Source organism: Quercus suber, unplaced genomic scaffold (assembly GCF_002906115.3).
Source record: "Quercus suber isolate HL8 unplaced genomic scaffold, Cork oak 2.0 scaffold_412, whole genome shotgun sequence".
Lineage (NCBI taxonomy): Eukaryota > Viridiplantae > Streptophyta > Magnoliopsida > Fagales > Fagaceae > Quercus > Quercus suber.
The window spans coordinates 117,913-135,336 of record NW_027069863.1 but is presented as its reverse complement, the minus strand read 5'-3'; the positions used below and the strand labels follow the sequence as shown (position 1 = coordinate 135,336).

The 17,424-nt window shown below is 38.7% G+C and overlaps 1 protein-coding gene across 1 annotated transcript; it reads right to left on the bottom strand.

Annotated features, from left to right (window-relative positions):
- Positions 1–10,625: 10,625 nt before the first annotated feature.
- LOC136062415 (uncharacterized) lies at positions 10,626–11,375 on the bottom strand. Its single transcript, XM_065761425.1, has one exon. The coding sequence runs from the start codon at positions 11,373–11,375 to the stop codon at positions 10,626–10,628; it is 750 nt and encodes a 249-aa protein (XP_065617497.1).
- Positions 11,376–17,424: the final 6,049 nt, after the last annotated feature.

The following is a 17,424-nucleotide window of genomic DNA, read 5'->3' as shown; positions in this document are numbered from 1 at the left end:
TAGAAAAAACAGAGGCTCTAACAAAATGATAGAGAGAGAACTCAGATATATTTCATTTCACAGAAATTCAATACAATACAATACATGTAATGAATAGATATATATATAGTTACATCAGAGAGCAAGGAAAGATGATTCCAACGAAGTCTGTTATAACAGACTTGTAACTGCTTCGCACGTTCTGTAACACCCTTTACACGTGCGTGGCTTTCCTCAGGTATTCACTAATTCTTTCAGACTAAAACGACACAGTTTGGTTTTAATGAGAGACGGCATCGTTTCACTTCAAGCGTGTTTTGTATCTCTTAACTTTACTACACGACATCGTTTTGGAAGGTGAACTAGCCGTTGGAATCAATTCATCTCCTCCTTCAGTTTTGAATCTAAGCTTGCACTGTCATCCCCCCTCAAACGAATGGGGAACTTCCACATGAGTTTGGAAGTAAGCCAATTGAACCGGGGAGAGGAAAGACCCTTAGTAAACAGATCAGCAAGCTGATCATGAGTGGAGATGAACTTAACCAGCAAATCACGTCTGAGAACCTTTTCTCTAACAAAATGAAAATCAACCTCAATATGTTTTGTGCGAGCATGAAATACAGGATTAGAGGCAATGGCCAAGGCACTGACATTGTCACACCAAAGAAGAGGAGGATGAGGAAGGATAATGCCAAAATCTCTGAGAAGCATTCGAAGCCAATACAATTCAGCTGCAGTAGAGGCCAAAGCACGATACTCAGCTTCTGTTGAGGAACGAGACACAGTGCATTGCTTTTTAGCAGACCAAGTGACTGGGGAATTACCAAGAAACACCACCATGCCAGTGATAGAACGTCTGTCCACTGGATCCCCAGCCCAATCTGCATCACTATAAGCAGATAAGGAAATGGGGCCTGGGGTAAAAGCAATCCCAAAGTGAAGAGACCCTTGAAGATACCTCAAGATCCGTTTTGCAGCTTGAAGGTGATTTTGAGTGGGAGTGCTCATATGCTGGCAAGCTTGTTGAACAGCAAAGGATAAATCTGGTCTGGTGAAGGTGAGATACTGTAAGGCCCCAACAAGGCTCCTATAGGATGTAGGATCAGACAAAAGAGGGCTATCATGAGGAAGAAGGTGAAGGTTAGGAGAGCATGGTGTCTTACAAGGTTTGCAATCAGTCATATTAAACTTCTTAAGGAGGTCAGTGGCATATTTAGACTGATGCACAAATAAACCAGTAGGAGTATACTCAATTTGCAACCCAAGAAAGTAGTGAAGCAAGCCAAGATCCTTGAGGTCAAACTCCTTGCTCAACAAGTTGATAATAGCAGAAACAAAAAAGAAGAGTTATTCCCAGTGATGATAATATCATCCACATAGAGTAACAAGTACACAATGAAGGATTGATGCCTCAAGATGAACAAATTACCATCAGCAGCTGAAGCATAGAAGCCCACATGAAGCAGCTGAGATGTAAATCTGTCAAACCATGCCGAGGAGCTGCTTTAGACCATAAAGAGCCTTATGGAGGAGGCACACATGTGTAGGAAAAGCAGGATCAATATAGCCTTGAGGTTGAGCCATGAAGACCTCTTCCTTAAGAAAACCATGCAAAAAGGCATTTGAGACATCTAACTGCTTCAATTCCCAACCATGGTGCACAGCCAAGGCAATAAGAAGTCTAACTGTGGCAGGTTTAACAACAGGACTAAAAGTTTCATCATAGTCCAATCCATATTGTTGGAGATAACCCCTAGCCACTAATCTGGCTTTATACCTGGCAACTGACCCATCACTATGCCTTTTAAGCTTGTAAACCCATTTGCAAGTCACAACATTTTTCTGAGGAGGAAGAGGAACCAATGACCAAGTGTTTTGCTTCTGTAAAGAACTGAATTCATCATCCATTGCAGCCACCCATTGAGGATGCTTGGAAGCAATGGCAAAGGAGGGAGGTTCAGCAACAGAATAGTCACATTGGACCTGCATAATTTTAGGCTTATATATTCCATGCTTAGACCTTGTGACCATAGGATGGGCATTTGTAAGGGATGGACCAAGGGCTGTAGGGACAGGATTGACAGGTGACACAGTAGGTAGAGTAGGGTGGGATCACAGGTAATGATGTAGTATTGAAGCAGGAGTTTCAATGGGAGCAGGAACAACAGGAATGGAAGAAGAAGAAGAAAGAAATGAGGGAAGCAAAGAAGAAACCAAGTCAGAATCATATGAAGGAGAAGAAGCAGGAGTATCAGTGGATTGAATAGAGGCAGAAGGAACTGGATGAGGCAACCAATCAGATAAGGAAGTTGAGAAAGGGATATTGGGATTGGTAAGAGTAGGATTAACAGCAAAGGGAAAAAGGGATTCATTGAACAAAACATGACAAGCTATATAGATCCTGTTAGTGGAGGGATCAAGACATATGTACCCTTTTGACATAGGAGGATAACCAAGGAAAATGCATGGAGCAGACCTAGGTTGTAGTTTGTTTTTATTATAGGGTCTAAGGAAAGGGTAGCAAGCACACCCAAATGATTTAAGAGCATGAATAGATGGGAGTTTAGAAAATAATTTCTCCCAAGGAGATTGGAATCTTAACACTGATGAAGGAAGCCTATTAATAAGAAAGATTGCAGCAGTAAAGGCATATGACCAGAAGTTGATAGGCAGATGTGATTGATAAAGAAGAGCAAGACCTGTTTCTACAACATGTCTATGCTTTCTTTCTGACACTCCATTTTGTTCAGGAGTATGAGGACAGGAAGTCTGGTGGAGAATGCCATGATTAGAACAGTATGATTGAAACTCAGCATTACTATATTCTGAACCATTGTCAGTTCTCAAAACTTTGAGTGTAGAATTATGTTGAGTTTCAACCATGGACTTGAAATGTTTAAACACAGGCAGAACCTCATTTTTAGATTTAAGAAGAAACAACCAAGTGAACCGAGTGTAATCATCAACAAAAAGAACATAGTAATTAAAGCCAAGTAAGGAAGTCATGGGAGAGGGACCCCAAACATCACTATGCACAAGTTCAAGGAATGAAGTGGAAACAATTGAAGCTTTATTTAAGTGAAGTCTGTGCATTTTAGCACTTATACAGGATTCACAAGAAGAACAGCTTCATCAATCATAGACAAAGTAAGAGATGAAAATACAGGTTTAAGAACAGAATACAAACTTCTAGAATGAGGGTGACCAAGTCTATGATGCCAAAGCAGAATCTGGTGTGGTTTGACAGAGACAAAGGCAGAAGACTTGAAATGATTCAATGAAGAGGAAAAATCAGAGATGGATGGAATGGGATAGACCCCATCTTTACTCAACCCTGCATAAGGATCTTCCCCGTTTGCAAATCCTGAATTGAGAACTTGTTGGCATCAAAATAACAAAAAACATTATTTTGGAGACACAGTTTATGGACAGACAGAAGGTTAGAAGCAAGATCAGGCACTCTTAGAATATTATCCAGCCTAAATTATGTGTCAATGTTTGAAGCTTACCATGCCAATGTGAGTGACTGGAAGCTCCTGACCATTTCCCACAGTAACAGTTTCATTGCCTTGAATAGGTTGCTGATGGATAGAGAGCTGTGACAGATTAGGAGTCACATGATCTGAGCAGCCTGTGTCAGTGAGCCAAGAATTTGAAGCCTGGACTTGAGCAGCATTGGCCACCATTGAGGCAAGCTTAGCAGGAGGATGTCTTCCTTGGTATGCAAAGTCCATACGATGGTAGCAATCAAGGGCTGAATGACCATTCTTTCCACATATTTGACAAGTAGGCCTACTGGATTGCCCTTGAATTTGACCTTGATTCTGAGGAGTCTTAGATTGATTAAAAGACTGAAATTGAGATGGGAAACCTTGGTTACCAGAACTAAAATTCTGAAGCTGAGAACCAGAACCAGAACCACCAAAATTGGAGTAATTTCCTCCACCAAAATGAGAACTCATTCCACCAGAGTGAGGCCATGTCCACGAGCACCTCTACCTCTCTGGTTGTAATTTCTTCCTCCTCTTCCTCGAGGAAATCCTTGTGAGTGAAAGTTGGCAGCCATAGCCATAGACACTTGATCAACACCATTAGATCTTTTCTTAATAATTCTCTCTTCAGCATTAAGTAATGCATTTAATTCTTCCACAGACAACACATCACTCCTGGTTCTAATAGCGAGCTAAAAGAATCATAGTTAGATGGAAGGCCATCCAGAACAATGTGGAGAAGCTCTTCATCATCCACAAACACAGACACAGCAGCCAGTTTATACAAGCTTGTTTAATTTTCTGAAAATAACTATCAATAGATTCATTTCCTTTCTTAATAGCATTCAATTCATTGCGGAGACTCATAACATGAGATCTCGAAATTGATGCAAACCTCTTCTCTAAGACTTGCCAAACACCTCTAGCAGATTTCTGCCCAACTGTAAGAGCAAGAACTGTAGGGGAAAGTGTTGAATTCAAGAATGTGAACATTGCTTGTTCACGATTCCTCCAAGCCATGAATGCTGGATTGATTTCAGTGGTAATGTTTCCAGATGAATCTTTGAGAAATCTATCTGGAGCAGTGATTGAATTATCAAGAACATCAATCATTGAATAGGTATCAAGAATTACCTCGATTTGATGTTTCCATACCACATAATTTCCATAGTCCAGCTTCACAGTCATCATAGATGACATATTTGATAACAGTAGCAACGAAGAGTTCATTTGCAAACCTGAAGAAGCCATAGCAGGCATAGCACTTGAGGAAGACGATGAACCAGACTGAGTAGAGGCCATTGATACGGATCAATGCTCTGATACCATGAAGAAACACTCTCAAACTCACCTCTCTTAATCTCACAGTCACTCTATGAATCAAAATAGAAAGAAAAACAGAGCTAACAAAATGATAGAGAGAGAACTCAGATATATTTCATTTCACAGAAATTCAATACAATACAATACATGTAAATGAATAGATATATATATAGTTACATCAGAGAGCAAGGAAAGATGATTCCAACGAAGTCTGTTATAACAGACTTGTAACTGCTTCGCACGTTCTGTAACAACCCTTTACACGTGCGTGGCTTTCCTCAGGTATTCACTAATTCTTTCAGACTAAAACGACACAGTTTGGTTTTAATGAGAGACGGCATCGTTTCACTTCAAGCGTGTTTTGTATCTCTTAACTTTACTACACGACATCGTTTTGGAAGGTGAACTAGCCGTTGGAATCAATTCATCTCCTCCTTCAGTGTTTGAATCTAAGCTTGCACTGTCAAAACCTAAGTTCAACTATCATAAACCAAAATCCACTAAACATTAAGCAACCTTTGCTATCACAGATTCCAATATCCCATACAAATGAAATCACGCACCAAAAAAAAAAAAACTGTTGAGGATCGTTGTTGTCCTTGGAATCATCGTCATTAGCAACGCAGGAGGGGCTTGGGAGGCAAGGTAGGACCTTAATTCGTCCTTGTGTGCTTTTTTTTTTTTTTTTTTTTTTTATATATATAGAATCTCTAACTCTCATTCGTCCATGCACAGGCTATGTCAAAGTTTTATACAGCGACGTGCTAGGCCAAAGAACTTGCTAAGGAGGCCAAGACGGCAAAAGAGAAGGCTAAGGAGCTGAATAACGAAATTTTGTTGAAAAAGGGGGAGGTGACTAGGCTGACTGATGAAGTCAACCGTTTACTAGCATGTGAGACGAAGTTAAAGGAAGAGGTGGAAGAACGCAAAGCAGATGGTGTCGAGAAGGACACTCGTATTGCTTACTTGGAGGGAGAAGTTTCAGGGTTTGCTTCGTCCTTAGAGAAAGCACGCGAGGAAGCAATTTTAGCCTTCAAGAAGTCTGACGAGCTTAAGAATCGTCTAGACAGTCACTATGCTGCCGGCTATGAGGACTTCCGTGCTGATGCCAAAGAAGTCTTCCCTGATCTAAACTTTGACTCCTTCAAGCTTCCTCTTGCTACAGAGAGTTCCTTGCTAGCGACGAGTTCGGAGGACGTCAATGTGGTGGACGACGCTAATAACGAGGTGACACAAGATGATCCAAAGAATGCTCCCAGTGGTCAATTCAAGTGATTTCATCTTTCATTGAGAAAGTTTATATTTTAATTTTATTTGAAGGTGCCCAGTGTTTTAGGCTTTTGCTTATTTCTTCTAGAATTTATTCAAGTACAATTTCTTCGTCCAAGTTTTATGGACGAGTTTTATGAATAAGCACTCATTACTCTTTTAAGGGTTTTTGGACGGTGGTCGTCTACCCTTTGAATTTTATGAATGTATGAATGCTTTTCCTTTTCGTTGTTCATTGTGTTTGAATACTCCTTAAGCTTTGTGAACAAATTTCATTTATATCATCCATACCATTTTTGTGGTTGTGGGATTTTCCCTTTTATGGAGGTTTTATCTCATCTTGAACATATGGACGAATCCCTTCCTGTATAACATCATGAGATGTTCACTTTCAAGCAAAGTTCGTCCATGAATGACGTTTTTTTGCCAGATTTATTTGTTGCTTAAATTTTAGGACGATTATTTACTTGTCCTTAATTAAATTTTCCCAACAAATGCTCGTCCATGGGCTGAATTGTTAAGTTGGTTAGATTCGTCTATGGGCCTATGGTGTTTTTACACGCACATTGTTCGTCCATGGTTTAGACGATCATACTTTAGGTTTGTCTCGTCTTGAGCTTAGACGGACATACCTTGTTTATTTTTCTTGCTTTATCCTTATCTAAAGGAAAGCTTTTAGACGATACTTCCTTACGTCCAAAGATTTTACTCGTCTTTGGCCTTTCGCCTTCCATGGATCATCTTGGATCATAGAAAATGGAAGATTCCCATACAATAATACATGTACTTAAAACACATCATATATATATATATATATTTGGAAATCCATACTATGTAATCATTCGTCCACAATCATGGCACATGCTTGAGAGCATGTGCTTTCAGGGAATTAAAAATACATAATACAACATAACTTCGTCCATGAGCAGCACAAATACTTATACACTTAAAACACAATAGTAATAAGCAAATATTGGAAAATAATATTAAGCATTACTTCAAACGTCCAAGAGTCTCGTCCATGTCAGGGCTCGTCCATGATCACCCTTCATTGATAGTATCTCCTTAGGTGTTCAACATTCAACGGGTACTCTAACTTTCGTCCATCCAAGGCTTCCAAATAGTAGGATCCTTGTCTCTTGGAGTTGATAATTCTGTAAGGTCCTTCCCAGTTTGGTCCTAGCTTCCTATGGGCCCGGTTTTTGGTGGCCAAAGAAACCCTTTTAAGGATGAGATCCCCAATGCTGAAGCGCCTAGGTTTCACCATAGCATTATGCTGCTTTGCCATGAGATTTTTGTACCTTACTGTTCTTTGCTCTGCGTCCATTCTTACCTTGTCTATGAGATCGAAGTTAAGACGAAGCTGTTCGTTGTTTTCCTCATCATGATACTTCATCATCCTATGACTGACCATATGCACTTCTGCAGGTATGACTGCTTCGCTCCCATAAGCCAGTTTGAAAGGAGTCTCTCCTGTGGGAGTCCTCGCTGTTGTTCTGTAAGCCCACAAAACACCTGGTAATTCATCCGGCCATACTCCCTTTGCCCCTTCAAGCCGAGTCTTGATGATTTTCAACAATGATCGGTTTGCTACTTCTGCTTGTCCGTTAGCCTGTGGGTGGGAGGGTAAGGAATAATGATTCTTGATTCCAAGCTGTTCACAGAATTCTCTAAAGGGGGTGTTGTTAAACTATCGTCCATTGTCAGATACTAGTACTCTTGGTACTCCAAATCTGCATACAATGCTCTTCTAGACGAAATTTTTGACATTTTGTTGTGTAATTTTCACTAAGAGTTCAACTTCCACCCATTTAGTGAAATAATCTATCCCTACCACCAAGAACTTCATCTGTCTAGTTCTAGTTGGAAAGGGACCCAACATATCCAAACCCCACTGTGCAAAAGGCCAAGGGGCCATCATTAGGGTGAGGTATTCTGAAGGCTGTCTAGGAATATTACTGAAACGTTAACATTGGTCACATACCTCAACATATGCCTTAGCATAAGCTTGTACGGTTGGCCAGTAGTACCCTGCACTGATGACCTTGTGGACGAGTGATCTAGCTCCTGAGTGGTTTCTACATGCTCCTTCATGAACTTCTCTCAGCATGTAATTTGCCTCGTCTGGAGCTAAACACCTCCGGTATGGCTGTGAAAAACCTCTTTTGTACAACACTTCATCCATAAGGACATATCTAGCTGACTTAACTCTGAGCTTCCTAGTTTCGTCCTTCCGCTCTGGAAGCCTTCCGTCCCTCAGGTATGATATTATTGGGGTCATCCAATTCTCCTCGCCTTCTATTTGCAATATCTCTGGGAGGTCTATGCTTGGCATGTATTGTATTTCACCAAACTTCATTGCTTCATTAGAGAAGGCTTCCTTCGCTAGAGTATCTGCTTCTATGTTCTCTTCCCTCGGGATTTGAACAAAATTAACTTTTTTGAATTTCTTCACAAGGCGTACCACTTTCTTCAAATATTTCTTCATTCTGTCTTCCTTGGCTTCACACATCCCATTTACTTGGCCTATGACCAACTGAGAATCTCCCAAGACGAGTATTGAATCTGCCTTCACAGATTTAGCTAACTCCAACCCTTTAAGAAAGGCTTCATACTCTGCTTCATTGTTAGTTGTTTGATACTGCAAGTGAACCTTGTGATTTAATTTATCTCCTTTTCGAGATTGCAAAACCACTCCTATACCTCCTGCATACAGTATAGATGATCCATCTACATGGACGACCCATTTTTTATTGTCTTCTTTGTCATCCAAGTCCTCATAACTTGGAGTGAACTCTGCAATGAAATTTGCCAAGGCTTGAGCTTTTATTGCATTCCTCGGTTGGTACCGAATATCAAACTCACCGAGCTCAACTGCCCATTGAATTAGTCGTCTTGCAACTTCAAGTTTATTCATTGCCTTCTTGAGTGGATGATCTGTCATGACATTGATGACATGACCTTGGAAGTAGTGTCTTAACTTCCTAGAAGCTGTTATTAGTGCGAATGCTAACTTCTCTATCAATGGGTACCTTTCTTCTGCCCCTCTCAGTGCCCGGCTAGTGTAATACACAGGCTTCTGCACCTTTTCTTCCTCCCTGATCAATGCTGAACTCACAGCATGTGGGGACATTGCTAAGTATAAATATAATTCGTCTCCTAGCACAGTCGGACTTAACAATGGGGCCGTGGTAAGATAGTGCTTTAGGTCTTGGAAGACCCTTTGACACTTGTCCGTCCATTCAAATGCCTTCCTGAGAATTTTGAAAAAGGGTAAACACTTGTCAGTGGCTTTTGAGACAAACCTGTTCAGAGCTGCAACTCGTCCAGTTAGGGATTGGACTTCCTTGATGTTCTTCGGTGGTTCTATGTTCAATATGGCTTGGATCTTGTCGGGATTTGCCTCAATTCCTTTCTCTGAAACCATGAATCCTAGAAACTTTCCTAACGATACTCCGAATGCACATTTACTTGGGTTCAGCTTCATCTTATATCGCCTAAGTGTTTTAAAGGTTTCCTGAAGATCGTCTAAGTGGCTTCCCTCTCTAAGCTCTTCACAAGCATGTCGTCCACGTACACCTCCACATTCCGTCCTATTTGTGGACGAAACATGTGGTTCACCAACCTTTGATAAGTTGCCCCTACGTTCTTTAGACCGAAGAGCATCACCTTGTAACAAAATAAACCTTGACTGGTAATAAAAGATGTCTTTTCTTGGTCTGCCTCGTCCATCTTTATCTGATTATATCCTGAGAAGGCATCCATGAAGCTCAACAGTTGATGGCCAGCTGTAGAATCAACCAGTTGATCAATACGTGGCAAAGGATAACTATCCTTAGGGCAAGCCTTGTTCAAGTCAGTGAAGTCGATGCACATCCTCCATTTGCCATTTGCCTTCTTCACCATCACTACATTTGCCAACCAATCCGGGTAATAGACTTCCTGGATAAACTGTGCTGTGGTTAGTTTTTGAACCTCTTCCTTGATAGCCTTCTCTCGTTCAGGGGCAAACACCCTCTTCTTTTGACGAATAGGCTTTGAAGAGGGGGACACGTTTAGCCGATGAGTGATTACACTTGGATCAATGCCAGGCATGTCGTCATGACTCCATGCAAAAACATCGGCATTCTTCTTTAGAAACTAGACGAGGTCTTCTTTCGCCTTCTCCTTCATACTTGTTCCAATTCTAGTAAATTTCTCAGTATCATTTTCTCGTAATAAAACATCTTCCAATACTTCAGTCGGTTCTGCAACAATTCTTCTTTCTTCTATACTCATAGTCTGCATTTGCTCGTCCACAGCCAACATGGCTAGATAACACTCTCTGGCTGCCAACTGATTTTCTTGTGTTTGTCCAATCCCACACTCTGTAGGGAATTTGACTGATAGATGGTAGGTAGATGTTACCGCCTTCCAACTGTTCAAGGTTGGTCTTCCAATGATGGCGTTGTATGAGGATGAACAATCCACCACAAGGAAATTCACTTCCTTAGTTATCTGCTTCTGGTATGACCCTACTACTACAGGCAAGGTAATGGTACCTACGGGCTGTACTTTCATTCCTCAAAATCCTATCAGTGGCGAACATGTTGGACGAAGCTGATCTCGTCCAAGCCTCATCTGCTGGAAGACAGGATAATATAATATATCTGCTGAGCTTCCATTATCCACCAACACCCTCCTGGTTTTGTAATCTGCTATGAGTAGGGTAATGACGATTGCATCGTCGTGTGGATGATGGATCCTCTCAGCTTCTTCGTCCGTAAAAGAGATGGTTGGCTCGTCTATTTCCTTCGTCCTTGGGGGTCGTCCAGAGAGTTGGACGTTCTGCACCGCTTTGAGATACGTCTTCTTTGCCTTGGAAGATTGTCCTGCCGACGTCCCACCAATGATAACCCTTATTTCTCCGAGTGGGAGCCGTGATGACTCTTCTATTTTTGCTTTTAATTTTTCATTTTTATGATCCCTTCCAACGAAATGCCTCAACTTTCCTTGTCTGATGACATTTTTGATCTGCTGCTTCAAGTCGTAGCAGTTGTCTGTGTCATGCCCATGATCTCTATGGAAGTGACAATATTTATTCTTATTGCGCTTGTTCGGATCTCCTTTCATCTTCTCTGGCCACTTTAAGGAAGGATCATCCTTAATTTGCATAAGAACCTGATCGAGTGGGGCATTAAAAGGTGTGTAATTCTGATTCCTTGCTGAAGGGCCTGCCTTCCTGCTATCTCTGTCTTGATCCTTTTTATCTTCCGTTCGTCCCTTCTTTGGGCGAGGCCCTTGTTCAGAGTGGTGTGTGGGGTTGATTTCCATTCTCTCAGCTCTCTTCCTCTTCTTAGCTATGATTGGTCTTCTGCGTTCATGAAGTTTTGGGCTGAATGAATGAGTTCAGCCATGGACTGGGGCTCTTTTTCATACAGCTTATGAATGAATAAGTCCGAGTTAACCCCATTGTGGAAGGCTGCCAACAGTAGCTTGTCGTCCACCTCGTCTACTGTTAGGGCTTCCTGTTGAAGCGTGTGATGAAGGAACACCGGCTTTCATTCTGTCCTTGCTCTATGGTTAATAGGCTAGACGAGGAACGCTTGTGCCTCTGTCCCCCAATGAAATTATTAACAAATAATTTGCTCAACTCCTCGAAAGAACTTACAGAATTCGGGGATATTTTGCTGAACCATACTCACGCTGGTCCCTTAAGGTGGTAGGAAAGGCTCTGCACATAATCTCATCTGGAACCCCTTGGAGATGCATTGTGGTCTTAGAAGTAGCAATATGATCAAAAGGATCACGCGCTCTATCATATGAATCCAGGGAAGGCATTTTGAACTTCGGCGGTAAGGGATGCCCATTGATGGAAGCCGTGAAAGGGGAATCTGTTCGGTGAACCAAATCCTCAACGGGATTTTCCCTTCTCATGTTCTCCTTCATCTCGTCCATAACCTTCCTCATCTGATCCATTTCCTTCTCCAAATGTGGCACCCTTCGCGAAGTGGTGCCTTTTGATTGAGTCTCGGGCTCGACATTTCTCCCTTTATCTTCTTGACTCTGGGATTGTCTCTCAGCATGTCCTTCACGGCGCTGCCTCTCCATCTCCCTAGTCAACTCTTGATTCTGGCGAGTTAACTCCGCCATAGCGGCTGCCATGGATTGCATGTGTTGGATGGAAGGCGACTGCATGATAGGCGCTGATTGGTGATCGCGATGGGGGTTGCTTGAAGTGTCTCTGCTTCCCTGATGGCCTGGGCTTGTAGCCCTCGACCTCGTCCGAACCATTCAACCTTTTTTCCTAGAAAGCCAAATCGTAAAACCTTACGCTCCCCACAGACGACGCCAACTGATGATGGAAGAGATCAGTTAGTTGAACACTTCGGCTTCGGTGGACTATGGCGTTAGCGGAGGCCTGTAAAGAGAGAAAACAATCAAAGGATGACCGAGGTGGACCGGCCAAATACCCTCCAATGGCAAAGTTAGTATCTTCTCTCAAATGGAGTTCCAACTTTTTGGGAGTAAAATCTCAGAGTTTTTTCATATCTTTGCATGGTTCAGACCAGTCCTTATATAGGGTACTTTGGGGCGATTATTGGCTCTTTAACTTCCCCCAGATTTTTGGAATCCAGACATAACTTCCTCAACGGTTACAGAAATCATAACCGCCTTTGGAAGTTACATACTTGGGAGGAATTGGCGGCGATGAACACAGGTCGATTAACCGCTCCAGAATTTGCTAAGTGTTGTGTGGTCGTCCATGTGCAATGCCTATAGACGACTCTTTGTCCAACTTGTGTGATCGTCCATGCGCTTTGCACATGGACGACCCTTCTCATCTGATTCCTTGAAGTCTATTCAATTGATTAATACTGCGGGACGACCTATCTGGACGAATCAGAGATGGACTGGCTGTTTGGCTAACAGTTGATCATGGATGACATCTTTGGATGAACCATAGATGTGATTTTTGCTATCCCATCACTATGTAAATTTCAGAATATAAGAACAAGAGAGTGTACCTTGGTGCGGTGAAATTCAAAACAAAAAATTAGAAGTACTTGAGAACAATTTTAATCTTTACTCCAATTTCACTTGTGCCTAAGAAGTATGGTCTCTGAATCAGTTTATATGTTTGTGTTCAAGGGAGAATCATAGAGTGTCCAACACTCACATATAAAACCATTTCATTTTCTTATAAAATTCTGTATGTTTCTTCCTTATAACTAATTATCTAATTGGGCTAACTTTTTGGGCCATTCCAATTGAGCTTTAGTATGTGGCTTGGAGTGGGACCAAAAGGGAACAAATAAGACTCTAGCTCTAATGGGTCTTGGGCTTTTCTGTCAACTCTTGACAAGTCATTAATCATATTTAATACCACTATATAAATATAATTGCACACTAAGTCTTATTAATAAATTATATCCCAAGACTTTATTATACATACAACCCCTTCATAAAATATTCGTAGTAATACAAAGTCATGAATGTAGATTGCCACTTTGAAGATTACTACATCTTAATCCTTGAGTACCCGGTTTAATCCTTTAAGTTATTCATCATATATTTATGAAATCCAATTTCATAAATATATACTTTAGTAAGTTAGGCCTAACACTCTGAATATGCGAAAATATAAGCAATTAGGATAAGGTTTACCATAACTAGCACACCACAAAAAAACTTTTCTCTAACACTTCCTCTAAAATCCTTAGATATCATCTAAAACAATTTTTTAGACACCATTTACTCAATAATCAAATAATTAAGAAAAACTTATAATGGTACCTGACCAGAAGAGAAACTACTGAAAATATCTAGTAATTTTCCATTGTTATCTCACACCAAAAATCCATAGTCATAATATATATATATATATATATTTTTCCTTAATTTCTGCCACCATTAGTTCTCAAGAGATGAGGACAAAACTATAAGTACTATATCATACTAGAAAAGACAAGGCACCTAGACGGTTGGACCCATCTTCCATCCCTAGAGGAATTTTTCCATCCCTAACGAGGTAACTTTGACATTAATAAGGTATAGATGAAAGTGAGGCAATAGGATAGTCATGAGAGTGGTAAAAAAGAGAGAAAGTAAGCGTTTTGGGGATGATAATATGGTATATAAAAAAATAAATTGTAAATAGCATATGTATAACAAAGAAAAAAAATTATGTAGAAATCATTTAAATATAAAACAGAGAAAAAAAATTCAAGGAAGGGGGAAGGGAAGACGAGACGAGGTAAGCGAAATCCGTCCTTGTTCATCACTTCTTTGGGGACAGGAAAACCTAAAAATCATATTATATAACAATTTTTAAATTTTATCAACTTACTCATTTTAATTCAATACATCCGGCTACAATATAAAAAATGAACTCAACCAACCATAAAATTTCATTCATTTTAATTATTTATTTTAATGTCCAATCAAAATTAATTACCATTAATCTTGAGTAATTAGTTTCACCAAATCAATAAATGCTAACCGTTAAAACTAGATCTTGCAATATCTTTCAATTGCTTGACATGTTTTCAATATCAAAAATATAATTTCCCAAATGTAACTAATTAGTTGCATATGAATATTAAAAATGAAGTAAATGGGCACTTCATTGAAGGTCTATTTGGTTGGAGGAGTGGAAAAGTGGGAGAATAGAAAATGGGGAAGGGATAGAAAAGTGAGAGGATAGAAAAAATTTAGTTTTCTCTCATATGTGTTTGTTTGGGAGGATGGAAAAGTGAAGAGATGGAAAACTATGAAAAATGAAGTTGGTATAAATTTGCAATTATGTTCCTATTAAATAAAACAAAAGAAAACACAATTTTTTATACACTTATTTATATAAAAAATTATATATGGGCACTTCATTTTTTTTAAGTTATTATTTTAAAAGGCAGAAGCTGAATCCAAAACTGGTGGAAAAAAATAATAAATAAAAAAGAAACTTGAAACAACGAAGTGAACGAACAGTGAATAGAAGAAATAGAAATATAAAAGGGTGGGGCAAAAACAAGAATAAGAAAAAGAAATTTAAAAAAAAATGTGAAAAGAAAAAGTGATGAACAATGTGAACCAAAAAACAAGAAAATATTATTAAGTTGGTTGAAGCATAGTCAAATGCCAACATTTCCTGAGATTTCCACGTTCAACTTAACAAAAAGAGAGGTAAGAATTTAATTGATTGGGTTTAAATAAAGTCCCCCAAGTTTTCTCTTCAAATTGGAGAGATAGGATTTTGGTGGGTTAGGGGAGAAAACACCTGGACCCCACCAAATTTTCCTTTCATTCTCCCTCCTAACCAAACACCTCTCTCACCTATTTTCTCTCTTATTTTCTCTTATTTTTTTCCATCCTCCCTATTTCACCTCCAACCAAACGAAGCCTAAGAGACTTGTGATCATCTCTTTCACAAGTAGGTGCCACGTTCATAATATTATTTTGCAATTCCCTTCTTGATCAACTCTTCTTAACGAGCTCGTCTTCCAAGGTCTTTTATCTTGGCAAGCCCTCCTCTATTGAACTCTTCTCTGCTTTACACTCTGTTTTTTTAGACATTAATGAGTTTTGGAAAATGAATCATTTTTCAAAAATTTATTTTATGATAAACTATTATATTTTCCTATATTTTGTAGCAACTTTGAAAATGAGCTGAAAAACGTTTTCTAGTGTTTGGTATGTGCAAAAAATTATTAGCATTCCTTGTATAATTTAAAACATGTAAAAAATGTATATTATGTAAACCAACTAATGTCATCAATATAAATTGAAAAACCAAGTATGAATTTGGTTTTCCAACACAAATTTTGGAAAAAAGGCTTGTCTTTCTAATACTACAATAATTCGAAAAATATAAGTTCTTAATTAATTAGATATTATCAAAATGAGTTGTCCAATATTAATTTGTAGATTTCTTATAAGTTATTCGAACTAGTCGCAAACCCACGCGATGCGTGGGAAAAGATAAATATTTTGTAATTGTGATATAATGTATAATTTGTTCTCCTTAAAATTTAAACAATTTTTAAAATTATTTTCCATCTCTCTATCTCTACAAATAAATCATTCTATTGTTTTTGGGTTTATTTGATTGATATTTATCCATTTTTTAGGTGGTTTGTATTCTTCTAATTATGTTATGGTGCATTATGTTTTCCCAATTTTTTTTATTTACAACTAAACTTTTTAAGTTTCAAATATATTATTCAAATTTCTCATTCTCTTAAAGGATATTATCATGATAATTAAAACTCATCATAAAAATACACTTGATATTACTCAAATAACCAATAGACGCATTCAAATACATAGCCAAGATTGTGTTTTGATATAAATTCAAATTCTCACTTTCAAAATGACTAAGTAATAACTCAAACAAAAATTAAATAAAAAATATAAGAGGGAGAGAGAGGACTTATGAAAGGGAACTCAATTCAATTCAATTGGTCTTCTTCATATTTTATCTAAATTCAATTTCTTCAAATAGCCAAGCATACATCTTCTTGGATTTTCTCAAATCCAATTGGTATTCGTGGATTTTAAGGCAAAGTCTTCTAGCAAAGGCATCCCAAAATAATATCTAAATTTGTTACAATTCATAACCAAAAAAAGAGTAGCATATCTTGTCCTAATATGCATCTATATTCATCTTACAACTAATATGTACATACAACAAAATAGATTTATGCTATGTATATATAAAGGGAATACTTTATCCATAATGGTGAATGCATCTTCAATTTACTCGAAAATTGAATATACATTTCTATCTGATACACAACTTTCTAAACATTGGTTAACGATCACATAAACTATAGTAGCCAAACCCCACTACAATTCTTTTACTATATTCTTCACCATAGGTTTGAGATTTTTTTGGTTGGTTTATGGGAACCAATGTTGTTGGCACTTGAGATCTTTGATGGCACATCACGAACAAAATTAATCGGGAAAACCTGCAAAATATGGGGGAAAAAAACTCACTTTAGAGAGACTTCTCAAATTTGCAGAAATAGGCTAGAGTAATTGCAAATACACACACACACACACACAACAACAACAACAACAACAATAAAAAAATATATATATATACATATATATATATATATATATGGGTTGGGTTCAAGTTACATATGGTGTAACTCTAAGTAATGTTACACCACTCAATATTTTTTAATTGGATGCGAATATTGACAAATCCACTGTTAGATTACATTATCTTCGTATATTCTCCATGCTTGCAAAATTTCGGGGTGATCAAAGATTAATAGCCATGTTATCAATCAATTGTTAAAATTCAAATTTTTGTAATTTAAAATAATGCATAAAAGATGAGTTTATAAATCATATGGTAAATAGCATCCAATTG